Genomic DNA, 23,663 nt, shown 5'->3' with positions numbered 1-23,663 from the left:
CAGAGCAGGTCAGTGCCTAAGAGGCAGGTTAGTGCATGCTAAGTGCTTCTACGCTAGCATAGGACCAGGAGTGCCCTTCAGAAGCAGATTTCCCAGTTGTCTTCATTTATCGCTTCTTCTGTTCACATCACCGAGTAGACTCAAAGTATATGATTTTTAGTTTGAAACTAAACCAGAAAGTGCACTCCAGCTGTTTCAGAGGCTCAAACTAGGGTCAGTCTGAAATGTAAACAATCTCTAGATGCCATACAGTGTGAACATCAGGACCTCAGAATCAGCTCTTTCACTCTGTGGATCATTCCTATTTGTATGCATGGTGTGCTAATATTGATATAGCACCTGAGTCCTGATGCCTCACCAGCTGTCCAGGCTAATGACTTTGCCACATGTGCGATGGTTCTGTCCCAGAAGATGCTGGAGTGTGCCATGGGCAGGCACCTTGATTTTGGGGGAGCAGAGGTATCTGATCTCTCCCTGATCATGAGGCAGGTGGACACCCATTCCTGGAAACTCAGAAGTGCTCCTGAGTCTTCCTGCACAGCTCTCTATTTTTCTTCCACCAGGAACAGGAGTCATTGAAGACTTCTACTGCATATGGACAGAAGATCTGCCAAATAAATTGTCCTCCTTTAATCTTCTATTTCAATCATACCTATACTTATAAGGGTATCAGAGATCCAGTTCCTACTCTGTGGGACAGAATGAGCTGTCAAAAGCATTTCGTTGATTTTCTGCAAAATTTTATCAATTCTTTTACTGAAGGAATCACCTTAGCTGTCTCCCAAATAGTATTCATTCCCTCAGAAGAGATTTATGATTTTCATAAGAGCACGATATTGAAAGTCTGCAGGAAAAGGAGCATATTTTGAATTCAGCTATGACAACTACTGTGGGGATGATACTAAAGTTATTGCTGTTTTGTCAAATCAGTGTTTTAATTAGGTTATAATTCTTTAGAAAGTTCCATATTTAAACCTGTCACATTCTTTTAACTGACTGTATATCCTAAAATATTTGTACTTCAGTTATAATGCTACAACAATGAAAAAAAATCCACATGTAGCACAAGAAAAGAGACTGCTTTTAATTTATGGTGACTTGTTATGCTTCCTCTATTACTCCTGAATTATACATCATTTTATGTGACATAATAAAAATAGGTAAATCATGCAAAACTTTCTTATGTGGTATTTCACATAGTAATTTCACTGACTTTCACTGTGGGAACCACAGTTGGAGAATCTAAGAAAAAAGTCCTGTAATACTGATGTACATGTAGTGTTGACCATCTACCTAATTCCAGACATGACACAGTATATCACTGCACATTTCATGTTGTATTACTGTACAGTAGTAGAAAATTATTTTTTACCAAAAATAGGAAAATAAAACTCCCTCCACACTGTTATATGCACACTGACCTCGCAGTAACACTGTTAATAGCCTGTCTACTCCCTCTTGCATTTTCCCACACTGATTACCCATGTGCACTGATGCTGCTCCTTTCCTGTCTGAGGCAGATGTTCACTGCAAAAGTGGCTGAAGCCTTGTAAGAAATTATTTTCTCCAGTAGTCATTACTGCTCCTCTTGCTGGCATTACTTAAACCCATGAGTGCATGAGCACTCCTCTCCAGTGCAGATTTCCGTGATTCTCGACTATCAGTTTAAGCCAGGGCAGCTCACACTACTAAAGTAGATTTGGAATATCCCTGCAGTCTAATTTGTTAGCCCTCCTGAAGGGAAGGTACTGTCAAGCATAGGGACAGTAGTTTTTTAGAACAGTTACCACTAAGTTCAGAAAATAGACTATTAAACCACAAGGTTTCCTAGTTTTTCTAGTTTTTAAGCCATAGATACTGCATATGCAGTAAGTTTAGTAAAATAAGTGATATTTAGCATGGTGTCATGGTTTAACCTGAAAAGTCCTTGACTTAGTGTAGACACAACAACTACCTAGCAAAGAACTAAAAACATCAGTGTGTTATCAACATTATTCTCATGCTAAATCCAAACCACAGTATTATACCAGCTGCTGGAAAGCAAAGTTAATTCTATCTCAGCTGAAACCAGGACACACGGTATAAGTAAGCATAATGGTGTTGAGTCTATGTTTCAAAACATTTTTTGTCTTCTGACAAGATTCCGCATTTCAAATAGGAAGCAAAAAGAAAGTGGATGCTCTCCTTAAAAAAAAACAAAAAAAAAAAAAACAAACAAACAAAAAAAACCTGTTCTTGAATTTTTGTCTAAAATAATATATACTTGCTCAATTATGATACAAGAAAAGTGCAACTGCCTTTTCTGTGTGGATTTATGGGGCGAAAGCCTCGCTTTGTGAATGTTAGCTGAACTTTAGTCATTAGGGCAAAGTTTCTAACTTTGCTTAGTACTTTCTCTCCACCCATCTTTTCATGGAGGGAGGAGTTTGGAGGCTTACTAGAAAGACAGCACAAATTGAATTATCCAAAGAAAATAATTCTAATTTTCATTGTTCTCGTTTTAAAATTAAATGTCTAGTTTCTATTGGGTCTTTGCTCAGCACATCTATAGCACTTTTCTCTCACTGCTCAGCAATTAATTACATCTCAGAACACTCCAGGGAGGTAGGTATTCCTGTCTCATTCTACCAAGGAGGAAGCTATACCGCACAATATTAAACAATTATCCAAGGTCACTGAGCAAACAAGGAGCAGAGCTAGTAATCACAATTCCTGAATTCCACTTACATTCTATCTTGAGTGCAGCGTGCTCTCTCCAAATGTACGCAGTCTAATGACCTTGCAAAGAAGGTAGAGATTTTTTTCCTCATAGGAAAAAAACCTATTTTATTCTGAATTAAAAGCAGCTTCTGTTTCTAATAGCACTGAAAGCTAAATGGCAAATCAAATTAAACCATTCTCTTAGTTGCTGTTATATACATCTTAATTATCTAAACAGAATTTTATCTCTTTTTATCTCTTCCTGGGCACCTGCCCCAAAATAATTGACCAGAGATGAATAAAATTGTGCCCAAAAATTGTAGGCAATATTCAGATGTTAAATAAGTGACCAGGAAGAAGAAATGATCAGGTCATTATTATTATTGCAGGGAATAAGTAATGAATGTAAGTGTAAAATTATTAGGAAATAATATATTCATATGCAAATCACATACTGTTAATATGTATTTTTTTATTTTAAAGCATCCGTTAATATGATCTGCCATTTAATTACTTGTATTGTTGCTCTCTTTGCATTTGTGAAAGTTTTATTCAATGCTGAAAAATTCATGACAAGGTTGCAGAATGCTGACTGAGAAGTAAAAAGGAAAAAAACCCCTGCTCTGAATACGTGCTTTACTTGAATCTTGTACTAGAAGACATTTAAATATGTGACGATAGCCACTGCTTGGGGTAGAATTTTCAGGTGGATGAACCACTATGAATTTTTCTGTGCTTTCAATATTACATAGGTAAAATTGTAAGACAGAAACAACTTCATATGTATCTATCTCTGTTATAAATGATACCACTTAGTGATGCCACATTCAAAGGAATTTCACAGGTTAAAAATACTACGACCTTTTTTCATTTTGACTCTTCAGTAAGAAAAAAATCTTACTTAAATTCTGTATTTAAACAGTAGATCAGAGCTACTGAGTCTACTAGCAATTGATCAAACAACAATCTTTAAAGATATTCTCAGCTTATATATCAATAATGTCTGTAATAGATACCGGAAGTATTTATATAACTCAGTGAACACAGCAACTAAGAGTCAATCTGAATTGTAAAAAGCAGTGCAAAAATACTAACATATAATTTCAATCAATCATAAACCAAGGGTGCTGATCGCCTGTGATAATAACAATTAATTTATGTATCCTAATAGTGAGCTTCAAAGATTGATTCAAAGGGGGCATACAGTAAATTGAAAGAAGTATCCAGGTAATTAAAAGGGCCGTGCCCATAACTTCACATTTCCTATCAAAGTAGCCACCAAAAAATTTGTTAGAACATTTGTTACCACCCCCAAAGCAATCCTCATGCCCAAGCACACTCAGATTCTTCAGCTATAAACTCTCTACGTTTCCATCATGCCACCATAACTTACACTTTCAGTTTCTGAAAGCAAAGTACAACATTCCTTCTTAGCTAAGAAAGGCAACATCTGAGAGAGGACCAGCTTGGCAGTAACACCAAATTCTTGGAAAAACTGGACCCTTGGCCCTTAGTTATTAAGCCGCTTGTGTGGATTTCTTTTCGATTATTAGTAAAATGAAATGTATTTTCTCCATTGTCTGACATGCTTTCTAGATACACTTGCTAGTTCATCTCTGTCCCTAGTTTCAATTCTTATGTCCTTATCTGTACATCTGCCTTTGAACTTCTACATGCTGCTTCTTCTGGCATTTGAAGTATCTTCCCTTACGCTTTCACCCCCAGTTCCTGTGAGTGTAGGCAGAAAATGCTGTTATGGCCCTTTACTCATCATCCTCTTTTTATTTTGTATGTTCTTCTCTGTAATTGTTTTTGGACTTAACTTTCAAGTCGTTGCCACTTGACATCACTTGTGACAGCCAGAAGTAGACAAGGACAGAGGGTGAGAGGAGCCCGCTGGAGCAGAAGGACTGCACAGCAGGCTGGACACCACCGAGGGAGTGGGGAGGTCGGACCTTGCAGGGTTTCTTTGCACGGCAGTGAGGAGGAGTAAAAGGAAAGGCTTAGCGGTAGACTTGGTAGTGCTAGGTTAACAGTTGGACTTGATGATCTTAAAGGTCTTTTCCAACCTAAACGATTCTACGAATCAGCGTTAAAACATGATGACTGCCCAGCACTTCTCTTCAGCTCTTGGGCACGCTCATTCACAGACTCGGTAGCAATTCTCCCGATTACCTTTCCTCTCCAGGGCTACAGCTCCTACCTGCTCTTCACCTGAAATCCCTCTCGCTTTCCACTTCTTTAACATTTCACTTTATTAAGATCAAATATGTCCAGGCTTTCTTTCCTTTCCATTTTGGCGCAGTCTCTGAAAGAAAGAGCAGGCTCTGCTGTTCTCACCAGCAACTTGTCTCCTTCACAGCATGTTTTGAGTCTTTTTTTTCCTGATTGCATGTGTTCTCCAAGATCTACATCCCTGATTTATTCCATTTTTTATACATCATGCCCAACTTTTTTTCTTTTTTTTTTTCTTTTTTTTTTTTTTTTGCAGGGGGGAAGGGTGTAAATACTGGATTACTTTCTCTACTAAGTAATAGAGGGTGCAGTGACAAATTGAACTCTGTGTCACCCTCCTGACCAGTACTGTATCCCAGAGGACATCAGATCATCTATGACACTTCTAGAATCAATGTCTTATGTCTGAAGACTGGGCCTAGAATCACATCTGGTTGTAGTGAGTAGTAAATGTAGCTTGTTCCTTTCAAAGCAGCAGCTATGAACTCCCGTACAAAATAAAGTGTTAGAAAAATTAGCAAGGGCTGTAGGCAGATAAACATATGCAAACACGGGTGAAAGGTCTCAGTCTGTATTCTACTGTACAACTAATTATTTCATTAGGTATTTTTACCTACCTTAATTTTAAACAGGTGTAGTAATTTTATTAACTTGATAATGCATTCTCACAGGTATGATTCTTTATTAATAAGGAAATTGCAAAAAGGGTTTTTCCACTATATAGTCAGCTACACAATTGTAATAGCAAAAATTGTCTTTCTAATCTGTTTCTTGGGATAATTGCTTATGCCAGTGAGTGGGAACTTGGAAATGATGATTCAGAGGAAAACATCATTCCCCATTCCCTCGGTTGCATTCCCCATGCAATAATATGTTCTCATATTTCAGTTAACATTAGAAGCAAATACACTCCCAAGGAGTCCGGGAGACTTGGGTTCACCATTCGGTGGGACAACGGTCCTATTCCACAGACTCTGGGCCTTTAGGCGCACGATCCCTGTCAAAACTAGGTCTTGCTCTAAAGGCCCCGTTGTTTTGCTCAGCAGGTTTCTGGTATTTTGTAAAATCTGACATGACATCTGCGGTTGGTAAGGATCTTCTAGAGAGGGACTCTTTCTTCCTTTTTAGTTCTAGAACTACCAGAGTAATCCAAGTAAAGCAGTGGAGAAAGGTTACAGAAATATTTTCAGCCATTTTTACACAGTCTGCAGATTTTTCTGGTGTCATCCTGGCATAATTTTAATGATTTATAAAGAAATACAATATTTACATCTAGGGTTTTTTCACTGAAATCTCTGGATACGTGATCAGTTCATTTTCCTTAAAGCTCAAAATTACTTCAAAATTATTTTATATTCAAAAAGTAGGAAACAAAAATTGTTTCATTTTTACAGATGGCAGAAAATTGATGTCCATCCTCTTCTGAGCAGGTCAAAAGGTGTGATCTGAACCTGGTCCACAAAGCAGATCACATAGTAAAATGAAATGCTTTTGCTGTGTTTTCACTGGAAGCTTGGTAATATAGGTACAGAGTAGTCAGCAAGCAATTTTGAAATGGTTCAGTGATCCAAGAGGTTTCAGAACTACTCAACTATTAAAAACCAACAACAACAAAAAAAACACCAAGAAAATTACATGGAAAACCTAAACTATACTAAACATTAACAAATTATTACTGCAGAAACAAGGACATAACCTCACACAATCTGAGTAGGTCAGAAGGGAGGCCAGACCTGGAATTTAAGTGACAGTTTTAAATGGAAGGATGGATTTTCAACTGATATGCTAGTATGGTCACAGCCTCCTTAAATGCTGTAGGAAACTAAATATGGACACAAGCTAGTGGTTTGGTCTTGTCCATGCTTACCTTTTCACATCATCTGCACAGTCTGCTGTGTTTCCCATGCAGAATATCCCAGAGCATCTTTGATTTTACCAGTGACTTGCACAAAAGGGCAATGCATGCTCGCTTGCTATCTATCTAATTGGTGTCCCAACTTCTGGCTGATTGCCAGATGCCTATGACAGACATTCAAATACAATCATGGGCTGTGTCATTTCAGAGTAGACCATTCCCCTTGTACCAATGCTCTGCCATGATTATGTCTGTTGAACATGTTTAACTGCTAACTGCAATATATTTTGCTGATACAAGACTGAAATAGTTTTGCATTATTGCCTTCCTAAATGGCAAATGCAAAACTACCACCTAGAACAGGTAGAAAGACATTCTTCCAGGAAATAAATTTTAGCTTTTGTTCTGGTTCTACCACATGTGAAATGTTCATATACATTAGAGATGAAAATGCAGTCCGCATTAAAGACAGCACATAGGCACCAGTTGGAGGAGAACCATGGTCTAGGAGATGAGCAGTCAGGAATCCAGAATTACTCAAGTCTCACCTGTCTTGCATGCAATCAAATATAATGAGCAGAAGCTCATGTGAAGCACAATGAAACTCAATCTGGGAAACAACATGGCTGAAGGGTCTTTTGACACTTCTGTTACCAAACGAGTGACTCAGATCTCAGCGTGACTACTGAGGTAGTCTATATGGATTCGATCCTTTAAGACCGTTCCTGAAGATAGAACTTTTCATTCTCAGGAGCCCCTCTTGATGCTGAAAGAAAAAAGGTTACCTTACTGGAACTAAGATATGATAGAGCAACTTTGCATATCAAGGACCCTTTAATTACTAGCTTTCAGATATATTGCTTTTCATTAAAATTCCTTGTAGGAAAAAAACACTAATAATCTGATTTTCTATTTTCAAAGTGGCTGCATCTTGTAATTTATTGCCATTATGTGATTCAGAGATTCTTTACGGTGTTGCTTCATATCATCTTGCTTTCTCCACAATAAATATATAATTCTTTACTGCTGTATCAGTGGTAGAGGCCAGTGCTTTTCCACTTGGAGACTCTGATCCCAAAACTTTCATCTATGTTTTGTCTACAGATTCACCTGTTAATGCAGTACAGTCTATCATGCAATATCAACAAAAGCTGTCAGCTGTCAACCATCCTCCCGTATTTTGATGATGGTATTACCAAATAGCTATAAATCAACTGTGATCTTGTTAAAGTTTAAAATCAAGCAAATAGGTCCACCATGTCACTGGAAAAAAGAGTGTCTTGTACCACAAATTAGGTTTCTGTTCTTGTTCTGTATCAGAAGCTGGTAGAGCCACAGCAGCAATTTATTTAAGAACACTGTTAGTCAAGGAAAAACAGCTTCTTCCAACGGGTAATGCAAATTAATTTTTTGCTATATAAGCACAAGCAGAAAGACTGTACATTTCATTTTTACATTAAGGTGTTTCAGTCCAGAGCTGGGGGAAGGGAACTCAAAAGGAACAAGAAATTGGTTTGTCTTCATGTTGTACATTTAGTGAGCATTTTTACTATTTCAGTCATTTTCATTTATATAAATAAAGCTTCTCCTTTTTTATCTAAATCTTACTTCTCCCCAAGGCCTCTCTGCAAATGCAGTGACACTTCAGTAAAGGGTAACTGAAGCTGCAGCACATTTACAGAAAAATGCCATTTTTAAAGGGTGTAATGAAACATACTGCAGAGGCAGGATTTTTAAATACACTATATGGAAACTGATTCCCTGTAGGAATGAGAGACCTAAGGATTTCGAACTATATCATATTGGCTGCCACTTCTTCAGCCCTCTAGGCAATAGCTTTCCACAATAAACTTTGGGTTTGTGTGACCATATACCCCTGATATTCAACAAGACAACATCCTGAGCAGCTTGAAGAAAAAGAAAATAAATGGAATGAACCAAAAAAATCACAACAGGAATGTTTCTTGTTCCATAGCAAGAGCACCTGCCACCAAATCTTCTCCAGAGGTGCGCACTCCTAAAACATGCTAGCCTGAGCCTTACCTCAGCTCTGCAGCTGATATTCTCCCTCCCCAGGCTTTCCCCTCACACCCCAAGGCAAAAAGATAATGAAATGTAGTTGCAGAGAAGACTTCTTGCAGAGAAGAAATAGCTTTCAGAATTTTAACAGGCTTTTTATATTTTATATTTTCATTTTTCTGTTTTCATAGAGCTTTTTTTTTTTTTTTTTTTACAAAAGCAATCTTTGATACCTGTTTTAACCCTTAAGTATTTTAGTCTAGAGGCAGCTAATTATTTTCTTACAGGCCACAAAAGTCAACAGTGATTAGCAAAATCAAGATAGCAGCAATAAAAACCATGCCCATTAAAAAACAACAGGCTCATTAACTAAAATGCTTCAGTTCAGTCAAACTTTTTTTCTATTACCTCCGCTCACTCCTGGAGTCTTCAGAATATAGGTCATTTTTTGTGGTTGTAGATCTGTAGCAAGATTAGATACTCCAATTAGTCAGGTAAGAAAATGACAGATATTCTGATTTTCTAAGGGACTATTGTGTTTTTTTCCTACTAAATGAAAGGCATATATGATAAATTTCATTTAATATTCAGGGAAAATTTTTAAAGTCTTAAAAGTCTTTAAATGTTATAGAACAAAAAATTAAAAATAGGCAGTGGCAACTTTTAAACTTCAAAGGTAAATGGCAAGGAGGAATTAATTCGTTCTTAACTTCAACAATGTTTTTATTCCTTTTTAAAATGAAGTTTGGACAGTAAGGAGGTCAGTAGATATTTACACTAGAAGAGTAGCCTGAACATTACTAGTGGTTGACTATCTTAAACCAAAACTGGAAAGAAATCTGCATCACAAAACTTTAAACACTCTTTGGCAGCTCTGATGGGATTGGAGGGGCAAATTCACCCCTTGGTTTTGGGAAATATAGCTGATTTTAGTGAAGGAGTATCTCAGATGAGGAAGTTAGTGGCTGTGGTTTAACCTGGCCAGCAGCTAAAACAACCACACAGCTGCTCACTCACTCCCCCGCCACCCAGTGGGATGGGGGAGAGACTCAGAAAAAAAAGGTAAAACTTGTGGGTTGAGCAATTAAGGCAATTAAGTACTACTACTACTACTACTACTACTACTACTATACAAAACAAATGACGCACAGCACAATTGCTCACCACCCAAAGCCAATGCTTGGCTAGTTCTTGAGCTGCGCCACCTCTAGGCCAGCCCCTCGTTATACACTGAGCATGATGTCATATGATGTAGAATATCCATTTGGCCAGTTTGGGTCAGCTGTCCTGGCTGTGTCCCCTTCCAACTTCCTGGGCAACCCCCACCTTCTCGTTGGCAGGGCAGTATGAGAAGCTGAAAAGTCCTTATCTGCTTGGCAACAACTAAAATATTAGTGTGTTATCAACATTATTCTCATCCTAAATCCAAAACACAGCACTATACCAGCTGTTAGGAAGAAAATTAACGGTATCCCTGCCGAAACCATGACACACCTGTACCCAGAGGAGCAGAGGAAGGTCATCAGAAGATAAGAGGAAGGAAATAAACCTCACCAACCTGCATTTAGGCCCTTTCACAATTCAACATGATGCCAACATGTGGTAATATTAAGTGCACCTACACTGCTGGCTGGGCCGTGGGCCTGGATCTGGTCTATGATCTCAAAATTCACTCTGCATCCACTTTAATAAATAATCTGACTCCAAGCAATCCCTACATAGTATAAATCATGCTCTGACCCGTGATAAGTTGGGGAGCAAAAACTGATGCTTCATCATTGGCAATATCTCCAGTCACCAATGTCTCCCTTGGTGCTTGCCAGCATAAAGTATTTGCTGCAGTTTAAATTATTCCATAAACTCTCTGGTGTTGATTTCTGCCTCTCAACTAAAATGTGGTGTCTGACTCTGTGAGCACTGTTTCAAGTTGATGTGGTTTACTTTGCATTAAAAAACAGACCATTTGCACTAATGCAGTCACTGACCATGTTTCAACTGAAAAAGTGTTTTGTGAATCTACCTCTGAACTATAACCAAAGATTATCACCTTTCCATTCATGGTGTAGTGTTTTCAACTATGAAGCTCCCCAACTATTCTGCAAGGGCTTCTCTATACTGAATATCAGTATCTTTGTATTTTTCCACCCATGCAATGTTGAAAGAGAGTTCAGTTTCCTTCCTATGTCCAGGATACCTCATCCTCCTTTACCCAGGAGGGCTTTCTGACCTGCCAGAGAAAGAAATTGTGACTTCAGTTTCCCATGTGGGTGAATTGTAAGTTGTCCTATCTGTGTTGTGTAAAATTTCAATTTCACAAAATTTCCGCTAGTAGGATGGGCTTTTAAGCTTATTTACTCAGATACATCCTGTGTTAGGGCTAAAAGTGTCTAACGACTGTCAGCAAAATATATTGGTATATAATATATTGTATTACAAAGGTTTTGGAAATAGTAAACTGAAAACATAACATCAGTATACCATTCCATACGCGTAGCTAGTATGTCACCATATTGCTCAAAAATTTATTTGGAACTTGGACTCTAACACTAATATATGCATATAAAAAGAAAAATCCAAGCATTTTTTCTGTGCTTGTACTGTGCAAAAATATCACTATCATGTATTTGGAATTCTATGTAATTGTCGATAGACATATTAATCAAGATATGGAACAGAAAAAAAGGCCTCTCTATATATTAGTTTCACTGGAGAGTCTTGTCATTTTAAGCTCATCATAACTAAACAATATGAATAAACTGTTTGAGAAGAGACTAGTGAAGATTGAACTTTAGTAAGTTATCATAGCAACTGAGCCCAAAGCAATCAAAATGTGGACCTTTTACTGAACTCTTGTTCTGCTCTAGAAGGTATATTTATGAAGTCTTTGCTTGAGAGGAAAATGTTGCTATCACTCTAAAAGCTTGCATTAATAAAAGAAAATGTTTGACATATCTTAATGGAGATGAAGATTTTTTTCAATTCCTTTTTATATTTAAGGCCATCATTCTGTTAATCAAGTAGCTGACTAAATTTAAGGCAATGTAGCTAGCCTTCATTGAAATGTATGAATAATACAATTTTTATTATTAATATTCTCATGTACTAGCCTATGTGTTTTGTTTTGCATAGAAACCTCTATTCTCTTGTTTAGGTCATGCTGTTAAAACATTGAACAAAATTCTTCGATGCTTTGAGTGAATTGCAACAGACACACTACTTTCAGAAAGTTAGGGACGCATCAGTGCTTTCTGGCGATGACCTAACACTTGAAAAGCCCAGTCTCTCCTTCCAGTAGTGGGAATGGGATACAAGAAAAAAAAAAATAACCAAGGTTGGATTCATTCTATAGGTACATCAGGGAACAAGTCGAACACAAGAACATCTCTGCTTGGCTTATGAGAAAATAAATGAAAGCTGCATGTAACATGAAAAATGTAGTAAAAGTATGTTCTTGGCTATGAGCAAGGCATATTTTTTGCCTCTGCTCACTATAGCTAGTATGTTCCACATTGGCTCACAAATTATCCCATTATACCTGTGATTTCAGCAACTTTCACATTTATATTCCATATAGATTAATTTTATTGACCATACGGAGTCAGGAGTGCTCATTTCAGTACTTGGTGACTGAATGGGGTAGCAAAAGTCTAAACCAAGACCTGAGCAAGGAAAAAATGTTCTGAAATGTTAATTTCTTCAACAGGCACTTAAAATATTTTGTATGGATCAAGGCATAAAAATTATGTACCTCTTAAAAAATGGATACAACTGGATTTTTAAATATATGGGGCAAGGACCTTGAATGTTTCAAATCTTCAGCAGTAGTTCAAGACTGGATAGTTCAGCTTATTACTGTGTAACCTATTTATAAATAATAAAAAAAAAATAGCCCCACTTTAGAATTAGGGAAAATGATCTATTTTAATATACCAATCAATTAGTTTTGTATTGATAGCAACAGCAAGTATACTGTTTCATCATCAATGTGAATCCTCTTTTCCCTTTCCGGCTGGCTTCAAGTCACCTTCCAATCTTTTAAACTCCTTCCTTTTCAATCTGTTTTTCATGCACCTTAAAAAGGGTTCTTCTCCCCCTAGCATCAGAAGGCTTGACTCTTAATTTTATATTTTACAAACATAAATCTTCTGTGCACACCTGTAATATGAACATGATGATCACCAATAAAATAAAGCAATATTGAGAATAAATAACATTTTCTGTACTGATTTCTGAATAGCTTCTATATTTCATTACAAAGATGTAGATAGATTATGATATAACTTGGGGGGGGGGAATATGTAGAGATTTAGAAGCTTTCTGGTGAACATGTGTTTGTCAGATGTATTCTACAATGATTGTAACAGGAGTAACATTGCACTATGATGTGATATAAGACAGATGATATACTGTGATTTCTGCATTTCCATTTTAATCACCATGCATATGATCAGTTGAAGTCAGTGGAAGACAAAATGAGAAATCATTTGATGATTCACTAGCTGATTTAAGACAGATTTCAAGTTTTGGGTTCAACTGGTGGACCACAAATGTAGTTAGCTTCCTGTTTGCTCCTTTGGAAGGCTTAACTTCCAGAAATACCTTGTCTGTGGAAAAAGAAGGGGGGAAAAAGGCTTTGCAGATGCTTTGTAAAAACTGAACTAGCCTTTCAGGTTTTAACTTATTTTTCCTGGGCATATTTCATTCACATAAATTTGAAAAAGTATTCTAAAGATAATGCAAAGTAAAAACTACTTGGCAAAATTCTTTTTCTTAATGTAGTAGCTTCATTTCTACACATTATTTTTCTTCCATTATTTTCTTTCTTTTGGTCTCAAATGGAAGTAAAAAGTCAAATGTATTTCTATTATCTTTTCATGATTCAACTCATCTTATTAACATACCAACTGCATTAAAAGTTATTCACATTGATGCTTCAGCTTAAATGCTAGAAGCTCAAAACATCAAATAAATTCTGAGCTGGCAGACTAGTGCAATGATTTTGCCGGAGCTGACTGTACTGCCACCACACTGGGTATTCATTCCCTGCTGAAAGTGAAGGAGTAAGGGGTTTTTTTCATCCTGAGATAAGACAGGTTGCCTGTGTAGAGAAGTAGGAGGTTAGTTTTCTGTAAGTTTTTGTGGGAGGATAAAGAAATGGATCATAGCACCATCCTCATTTTATTTTTGCAAAGCTTTCAGCCAAAACCCTCGAGAATTTTGATGGCCATTAGCAGTGGCATCACTTTGTTCTTTCAAGTTTAGATATTTACAAAACATGTCTTTTCTCTTCTGTTTTTAGCACAAGAAGAATGGGCTACAACCCGTTCCAGCCTAAAGGCACCACCTCCAAGGTCAGCCAGAGGGGGTTACAGGGAACACCCCTATGGTAGATATTGAAGGTCCTCCTCATCTGTGACCTCATCTCAAAGACAATTAATAGCCTGTGGTCTCCACATAAACAGCAACAAGACAAGTAATAGTCCATTTCTTTTCTATCCTAGGGATTACTGCTCATTATTATCCTATGTACTACTTGTATTTCCTATAACATTGGAGTGACATTGGCATTAGTATTATTTTATAACACGGACTTAAAAAAAAAAAACAGAGACAAAAAACCTTTGGCAAGCATTGTCTATAAACCATTCAAAGATGATGTTCTGTTGGTTGTATTCATTGCTGTGTGTAACTTAAAAAGCATGACACTGTTACAGATCTTGAGTCTTTCTACATACTAGCTAAGGCTGAGTTTTTGTTTAGGGTTGCTGAAAGACTGTAATATGATTCTTTTTTTTTTTCCTTTTTTTTCTTTATTTTTGAACCAGACAATAATCAAGCTGTAGATAAGATGTTTTAACCTGTCTTTTTTAATATATGTTAGTTTAGATTAAGATGTTCGATATTAAGTTTGTAAATTTAATTTTAAATGCTGTTTTAATGGGGTTGAAAACAAGCAGCTACTGTATGTATGTAGCTAACTGAATTTGTTCAGTGTTTTAACCTGTATTTGTTTAAAAAAAATCACATAAAGTTCCATGTGTAAGCTTCTCTAAATAGGAAACCATAATTTTGTCAAATATGTTTGCCATAATTTGTCAATAAAGCTGAAACCTTTTGTAACAAACTAAATTTGGAATTACTTGTTTTCTAGCTTTAAATGCCTGCTTTATTTCTTTTTCAAGAGCTGCCTAAAATGTTTTTTATATAAAAATTACAAAAATGAACCCAAGCCTGTTTTAAGATTTTTTGTGTAAGACTTTAAAAGTTGTATTAATAACTTCTGGTTGTTAAATAATTTAAAAGTTAACAAACTAAACTGTTACATGAATCATGGTTAGTATCCACTAATGTATAACATGTTAATGGAAAAAAATGCTTTAGAACAATAAATGGATTTTAAACTATCCTCTAAGCTTGATCTTGCTAAACACAAACTCTGATTGACTTGTTTGTATTAGCATGTCTCTCGTGAGAATGTAATGGAGTTTAAAGAGGTAAGATTACCACTTACCACTGTTAGACTGTCTAAATGCTAGTTCTTCAACCTTTGAGTTTCCCCGCACATTAAATATCCCATTCGACATGTAAGCATTGCATAGATTCACCTATTTGTTTTCACTCAGAAGAGTGCGTTGACTGCATTTTTCGTAGTATACAACAATTTGTCTTGATAAACAAATCATCAGTGTCACTGCCCAGTTGTTGGTACTCAACTTCAAAAACTTTATTTGTAATTTTCAGTGCTAAATATCACCGCCCTTGAAGGCAGTTTAGAGGGCTGATATTTCTTTTGAGACTATCAGACTTGATGGCTGATGATTATTAAGGAAATATGTCGCAGGACTCAAAGGATGACTAAACGTTAAACAGGTAACACTAATAGTAACTCTGTAATTTTGAGTATGCAACAGTAATGTTAAATATTCACAGTTATTAAGTTACTGATAGTTAAAAAAGTAAACCTACCAAAAGATAACAAATAGGTATATAGGCCATTAAAAAACCTAATTAACATTAACTAGTGACAACAAAATTATTCTACAATATATAACCCTCAGGGTAATAAACAGAACTAAAATTAACAATAATAGTAATGCAACTCTTGCTAACAACAAATATATAACCTAAATTTTGATGAAAAAAAAAAAAAAAAGAACAGAAGACTTGATGGTAGGGATGCCAAAACTGTTAATCCTTTAAATACAGTCTTTTTGTTTACAGTGGCTTTTTGTCAATGATGTGATTGGTTTACTTTTTTGATGAGAATAAAGTACAGGCCTATTGCTGTTCAGTTTGTGAACAAAATCTTTAGCAGCTGGAGTTGCATGCTAACTCTTTTTGAATAGTTTATGAAGCATATGTTTTGTTGTTTGAAGTGTTGAAGTGATTTGAGTAGGCTACGTGATGGTTACATTGAGTTTATTCTGTCTCACTATTTCAGGGACTCACAGGCACTGGACAGCTAAGCAGCAGATCTGCTGAGCAGTGGTCAGGTAAGCTCTGCCGCATCTCAGGGTTTTTTCCTATTTCCTATTTTATCTGTGCATTTGTATTTACTAACACAGAGAAACATATTCAGCTAGTGTTTTGAAATGAATAATTCTTTCCAGCAACGTTTCCCTGCACAGCAGCATAGTGATTACGGTATAATGGCAATCAAAGCATTTGCTTCTATATGGTATGATACCCTTCATTTAAATGAAAGAAGCCTTGTCGTCTAGCCTTTTAATGGTAAATATTAAGATGGTATACTTTAGAGCTGCTTCTGCTAAAACCAAGAGCTGGGGTTTATTGAAAGCATTCCTACATTTTGGAAACAAGCTAGTCACATGACATAGAAAAATACAATACTGGCTTACCTTTGCTTTGCAAAATATTTATCATTTCTTTGTATGACAAAAGTATTTATAAGGACACAGGAAGTTTATTATTTATTCTTCTGCTTGATAGGTTTTTCTTTTTTATGCTTTAGAATGGCAGAGACATTAATGGTATTACTATACAATGGCATGGATCAAGGCATAACTTTCTATATTTCTCTGTTAAATACATTTAAAGATAAAGGTGTATCTTGGATAACCTTCTTATATAGACTTCAGATTATATATGAGATTTTTGATTGAAGATAAATGTCATTGCTGGAAACATAAAAAAAAAACAACCCACTCAGCTCAAATACGACTTTGCTATCTCACCCAAAAGTGCCAACCTAATCACAATACAAAAAGTACAAATTCTTTTCCTCTCTTGTGATTGTTAAACTATATAAGAGTTAACAAAAAAACCCTGATGATGTTGCGCACCAAATACACAATCCCAGACACATTTATTACTCTGGCATCTTTTCCCGTGATTGTGGTCTGGCTGATTTAACGTTTTCCAGCTATCGATGTATTCAACGGTTACTTACAAGCCACAAGTTGTGTGGTATAACAAGATATAAAGGGCTTAATTTTCCTCTCCAAAGGGTTGCCTCAAGACCTTTATAAATTGGTTTGATTTATGTGCTACAACCACTCTACAGGCCAAAGTGATATAACACGGCGTTAAGATTTATCTGCATATTATAGTCATGTCAGTGTGAGCATACCACTGTAGTAAAAAGCTTCCATCCACCCACTTTGCATACAGTTACACAAATGTGCTTCAGTCACTGTATCTTGTATCCATACAGACAAGAAGAACACACTCCACTGCTATAAATACAGTTTTGTAGTGGTATAACTGTGATTATAGATTAGTATACATTATAGATTTTACTATGTAACTATTTCAGGAAATGCTCATATGCCTGAATGATTAATTACACAAAAATGTGAGCAGATCATACCTGATGTAAGTGAGATCCAGGTCAAAATACATAAAATTAATTTCTGACTTGTGCATTAGATTTTTATGTAAGGGTAACTAGTGTGAACTCCTTGAGGATGGACTCCAATAAATGCAGCTTTATAGTGGAGGAGTGTACTTTAATATTATTGTCTCAAAGTCCACTTTACAGCCACTAAAAAAATGCAGAATATGTCAGTAAAATGATGCATTGTGAAATATTCTTATACAAGAATTATTTAGAAAAAGTAGGTTAATAAGTCAGTGCATGCAACTGTTTGTGCAAACATTTGTTCTATTGATTTTCGGGAAACTAGTATGAAAAATTACCCATGGCTGCATGTGCTGTTCTGTGCTAACTACAAAGTGTATTTCACTTCTAAAGAAGTCTTACAGTTAATCAGCTATGTCTTAATAAAAAAAAAATCCAAAAAATTCTTAATTTTTGAAAGACTAACAAGAGAGTCTGGTTATTCTAATTAACAGTCATCTTTAGGTCTTCCATGAAAAGCTGTGATGTATTCTGTATATCCACCAGTCAGGTCAGCCATAATTCTGAGGTCCTGAAAACCAGGATATTTCCAAGGCACTAGTCACCAACCAAACATTTTCTTTTGATGAATTCACATACCAAGTAGTTTTGGTTGTAATAGGAAGAAAAACTAGTATAAAATATCAAAACAATGAATAAAAAACACTGGAAAAGCATACCAGAGATGAAAAAGCAAAATTTCTATAGAAGATTTCTAAGATTTTTTTTTTTTTTTTTTGTCCGGGTTGACTTAATGTATACAGCAGTTTGATCTTTAAAAGTAGTGCATTATAATTTTCAGTACTTAAAACAGCAAAATATATTCTTTTACAGAATTGCACTAAAATATTCTTAATTGTACCTCTGCAGCATTAAGCTAAATACTCTTTGCATTGTTTTCTTTTTTAAAATGAAGCAGTCTACTTGAAAAATTCTTTGCTTTCATGAGATAGTAGATAATATATGCACTCCTGGGTGAAAACCCTCATTACCCTAAGTAGGTAGGCTATTGCATTATAAATGTAAACAATATACATTCTAAAAAGTGTTTGTTTTGAATAGAATCAATGAGCCACTTTTAAAACTGATAATTTCTGGAGGTGGATTATGCAACATTTGACAGTCCACATTGCTGAAATGGTGATCGGATAGTGGAGTGAATGGCACAGTGATAGAATCTGTAACTTCATATGTCATACTGACACAGTTTCACTTGCTGGAAATTCAGTCTGAGAGGAGGGAGCAACAGATTAACCAAAGTACAAAAAGAACCCTAATTAATAAGTAAATTCACAGGGAAAAAAAAAAAAAAAAAGAAAAAGAAAAATATTTGAATGCTAAACAGAAAAACAGGTCTAATATCTTATGAAGTTTTTTATCCTCCATTAAAAACTTAGATGCACTCTGTGACCTCCATCATTTATTAGAACCCAAGAGTTATCAAAAAAGTATCACGTGTTATCCATTTTACTGTATTGGTCTATGGAGACAGAAAAGGCACACAGGTAACATTCTCATACCAATTACAGCCTCAAAGATGATCACCTTCTTCCACTCTGTTGTTAGCTAATTACATTTTTCTAGTCATTATTACTGCTCACTGGGACCTGACTGAAACCTTTGAAATCATTAAGCCTTTCCTTTTTCTTCACTTGGTTTTGTTTCTGGTCCTGTAGGTTAGATGCTACAATTCATTTGGAGACATTAAGGAAAATGATCCCCACTGAAAGATTTGCTGATCTACGTAGTTATTTGACAAATTATGTGAGCTTTGCTCATGAATATGCTGATGTCTTTAGTGAAGGTATGCTGTATACAGTATTTATTTTCCGAAACAGTGGAATCTAAAAATGAACTGTGGCTCCCAGTATGAGTTCAGGAAAGATTTTCTGTCCTTTCATAATTTCTGGTTGACTTAAGTAATTTATATTATAACTCAGCAGAACATTTTAAAATTGTTGAAATACATCTGTAAATCACGCATATCTGGAACAAAGGTTTCATTCTCAAACAGAAGCAATCGGTCAACTTAAGAGTAAGAAATGTGGATTTCTAAACTTCTACTAAAACCATGTGACTGTTTTAAAGGTTTGTTTTGCTTATATATATCCTTATAAAGGGCTGTGTTTAGTACTTATTGAAAGACATAAATGCCTCCTTTCCTAAAATAATTGAATTAAATTTGAAATCTAGGATGCTTTACCAGAGAATAGCAAGATTTATTGAGAAAGCAATTTCAGGCTTTCATATTTCAGATCTGTAAATCAGAAGGAAGGTTTATTGGAGGAAGATCACACCCATGCTGTAATGGCATAGGTCATCCTTCCCATAGAAAAAACGGAAAAAAAAAAAAAAAAAAAAGAAAGAAAAGGCTTGTTGATTCTATTCCAAACAAACACTTTTTGGAATGTATGTTGTTTGCATTTATAATGCAATAGCCTACCTATTTAGGGTAATGAGGGTTTTCACCCAGGAGTGCATATATTATCTACTATCTCATGAAAGCAAGGAATTTTTCAAAAGTTGATTTTGTAAATTCTGTGTATGCCCAAAGAATTTGTCAAGATGCTGTACAGAAACAATCAGAACTTTCTGATATCTTTTAGCAACATTTGGGTGTACAAGTAGGGTAGTGGAAATGCTTGAGTGCCCTGATAATAGTAGAATTAATTCTGAAAACAATGTTTCTTGTTTCTTCATGTTGCTGCTGTACTCTATTGATTTAATTGAGGTATAGTTTCTTATTATACAGTATTATAAAGTGTGAGGGTACCTGCTTATATCATGTCTGGCATTGTTCTTGCCAGGTTGGATGCATTAGCTGATGATGGATGGCTTACTCACAGGAAAACAGTGAATACCTTTGTTATATGCCCTTGCATTACTGGACCTTCACGCTTCACACTAACAAGTCAGAGGTGCAAACTGCTGAGCTGCTCATTTATGACTTCTTAGCATTCTGGGTGGGGTTTTTTTCTTTACTTCTGCACACTAAACAGAACAAAATGTGTGGATATTTTGTATCATGATTTACTATATTCACTTATGACTCTATATTCACTGCTCAGCTAGTAACTCATTATATTTCTTCTTGAACTTTATAATAAACCGGTACACTCACTGGCAAAATTCAGAGAAATGGTCTTGTCCATGCAGCTTCTTTCTTTTTCTTTTTTTTTTCTTTTTTTTTCTTTTCTTTTTTTTCCTCTTCTTCCCAGAAAAACAATTGTTCATATACCTACTTTAGCTGAAAAGATAACCAAGGACACTCTCATTCAAATTAAATGCTGCTATTCTCTAATGATATAGGACTTCAGCTTAGTATTCTCAGAGTATTTTAAATTGATAGGGTTCATTTTCTTATTCTGTATGGTATTTTGAGCATTATATACCTTTTCAGTATCTCTATTAGAATCCATGAGGTAAAGATGCAAACAACAACAGGAATGCTTTATTATGCTGGATTCCAATTAAGCAAAGTAAATTTTTGATGGAAAATTCAATCCTGCAGATCTTACTCAGGTTTCATTCACTAAAAATCCAGGCTGACATCAAGAAATGAAAAGGACTATGAAATTCAGAATTTGACCTGCAGTCATTTTTATAATTTAATTAAATTAAAACAGAACACTTATCTGTTAAGGACTGGATTGTGTCATTCCAGCTGATGTCTTGCTTAGCAGGCAGTGTGAAATAACCTTAAACCAGGAAGAGTATTATTTCAGTTACAGTACCAATATCAAGATTCTACTTTTGATATCATCAAAACTAATTTTCCCATGTGCAATTAAAATACTTAGTTGAAGGTACTCACTTGGGACTGTCACTGACTCCAAGTCTCAACTTGGCAACCAAGTTCATCCATTTTTAGTAGTCACCACTTTATTTTCTTGGAGTGAGAACTAACAAATAACTTTCTGAAGAAGGCACAATACTTTACATAGTCTTTAATGACAGTGTTAGTGAACTTGTTTGCAGATCTAAGGCAAAAATGTGCTGCCCACTAGCCTCTGACTGCCTGTGGGATACGTGCTTCAGGGACTTTAGTACTCATTCGAAAGAAAGGAAGACAGCTATCCATTATTCTAACACCAAGAATACTGCGTAGCTCTTATAAAGCTTGGATCGTGCCTACAGAGCTTAAAAAAAAATTGCTGCATAGAACTCAAAATGCTTACTGAAGGAAGCGGGTATTTTAATCTCTGCCTTGTAATGGAGAATTAGAAAAACAGTGAAGCTGAATGATTTGGCTAAGGTCACTCAGCAGGTCAAAGAGATGTAATAAAGTGCAATTAGCAAAGCAGCAGGTGAGGGTAAGAAGTTGCATCAGGAAATGAAACGCAGGATGTATTCAGAGCTGTGATTTGTTTTGAGAGCTGAACTCTCTTGTCCACAGTGCAGATATGCTATCATCACTTGGAGCTTGCTGGGCTTTACTAGTCAACTGGACAAAGCAGCTAGCAGAATGTGTGCATGTAGTGAGCATACATACGTATGCAAAATTTACATTGAAGAAGCCTGTTATTATTATCTTTTTCCATTTGCATTATAGCTGTATTTTTCTGTATCTGCATCACCTGTTGCCATGGTAAGTTTCTTATTCTGTATGTCTGATGAACAAGAAATACATCTCTAAACACTGATAAGGGCTTGAGACTCCTGATATAACTGAATGCTTGAGCACAATAGGATTGGACCCTAAAAACCTACATATTGTTAAACTTCATAGTGCTGACAATTCTAGAAATAACAGAAGTTCTATTTTACACCATTTTAAGGATAATTTTGGACTTGGAGTTGTTTGGATTTTTTTCTACTTTGAAGTCTACTTAGCTGGATTAATGGAAGTAAGATAACTGGCTTTGTAATACCTAGTCAACCAAAAATAACCTTAAGAATATATTTAAGGATCTAGAAAACAATTTTGATTTTTTAATATAAAATCATTTTTATACCAGGTACTTCATCTTGACTTATTTGGATAACTCATTCCCATTCACAGCTCTCACAGATAAAATGCAGAACTCCAAAAAAGCTGTATGACTTTAATCTATCATGCACCTATTTGTCTCATTTATTCTGTAAATGTGCTATTGGCAGGGCTAGTAATACTATCTACCATTACGATCACCAGTACTTTCTATAAATGCAACTGTGTCCACTTCAAATTAAATTTTCAATGATGGGTATCTGCTCAATCCAAGGATTTTGGCCAAAATGCCAAACAGTTCAGAAAAATACAACATTCTGGTCATTTACAAAATAATAGAAGTTCGTCTTTTATCAGCAAATGTCTGTGAAAGTATATTGCAAAATATGTGTCACAGTACACTATAGTGCTGATTTCTCATGCATGAGAGTGCAAGAACTGCTTTCCTTTGTCAGGAATGTATCCTGACCAGTATCTTTTTTCTATCAGATCCAAGAATGGATGCTTAGGGTGCATGGTGGAACGGTCAGGAGAAATACGTAGAACACATAGAAGCTCTATCTGTATTAGCAAATTAAAGAAAACCAGCATGATCCTATCTCAGACTTGTCTTCGCAGTGCCCATATTTTTAAGTCCACTGTCTTGCCTAATGTACAAACAGGCAGCTGTGGTAACGTATAGGGGTTGTGTGCCCCCCCACAGAACCACTGGCTGATATTCCCAGGTGCTGGGGTCTGTGCAATGAATTGCGTTACAGGAAAAGTGGAGGGAGTTTCATGACCAAACAGCTGAGTTTGACTAAAACAGAGGAATGGATTATATTCTCCTCCATCATCTCTACCAGCAGAGTTTTGTGTGAAGGCAGGCAAATTGCTCAAATTAAAAGCCTGCTAATGCTGTATTTCTCGTTGTCTTGAGGTCTTACAGAAAATCCTGGGATCTGTTTTTCATCCGAATTGCAAGTGGCATCATCAGGAGTTCTGCCTGACTGTGCAAAGTGCTGTTTAAGGTTAGGTATTTAAAAAAAATCAAGCCTTGGATTTCCCAGGTTATGTAACAGTGA

At 35.9% G+C, this 23,663-nt stretch overlaps 1 protein-coding gene and 1 long non-coding RNA gene across 4 annotated transcripts in view; both read left to right on the top strand.

The window, feature by feature from the left end:
- Window positions 1–23,663, top strand: part of LOC142600939 (uncharacterized) — a 734,111-nt gene that overhangs the window by 602,876 nt on the left and 107,572 nt on the right. The gene's annotated exons all lie outside the window — the stretch shown is intronic.
- Window positions 1–23,663, top strand: part of KHDRBS2 (KH RNA binding domain containing, signal transduction associated 2) — a 380,284-nt gene that overhangs the window by 353,708 nt on the left and 2,913 nt on the right. Inside the window, exons 9-11 of one of the 3 annotated variants that reach the window (XR_012834430.1) lie at window positions 14,109–14,282; window positions 16,251–16,302; window positions 20,477–20,632. Coding sequence is in view for 1 of the 3 variants with exons in the window: in XM_075747410.1 (XP_075603525.1) it covers window positions 14,109–14,206 (98 nt within the window). In the remaining 2 variants the exon portion in view is untranslated. Of the gene's footprint in view, window positions 1–14,108; window positions 15,059–16,250; window positions 16,303–20,476; window positions 20,633–23,663 lie in introns of those variants that run through there. The other 2 variants (XR_012834428.1, XM_075747410.1) reach the window with 2 other exon arrangements.

This window comes from Balearica regulorum, chromosome 3 (assembly GCF_011004875.1).
Source record: "Balearica regulorum gibbericeps isolate bBalReg1 chromosome 3, bBalReg1.pri, whole genome shotgun sequence".
NCBI classification, from domain to species: domain Eukaryota; kingdom Metazoa; phylum Chordata; class Aves; order Gruiformes; family Gruidae; genus Balearica; species Balearica regulorum.
This window is presented reverse-complemented; position numbering and strand designations above follow the sequence as displayed.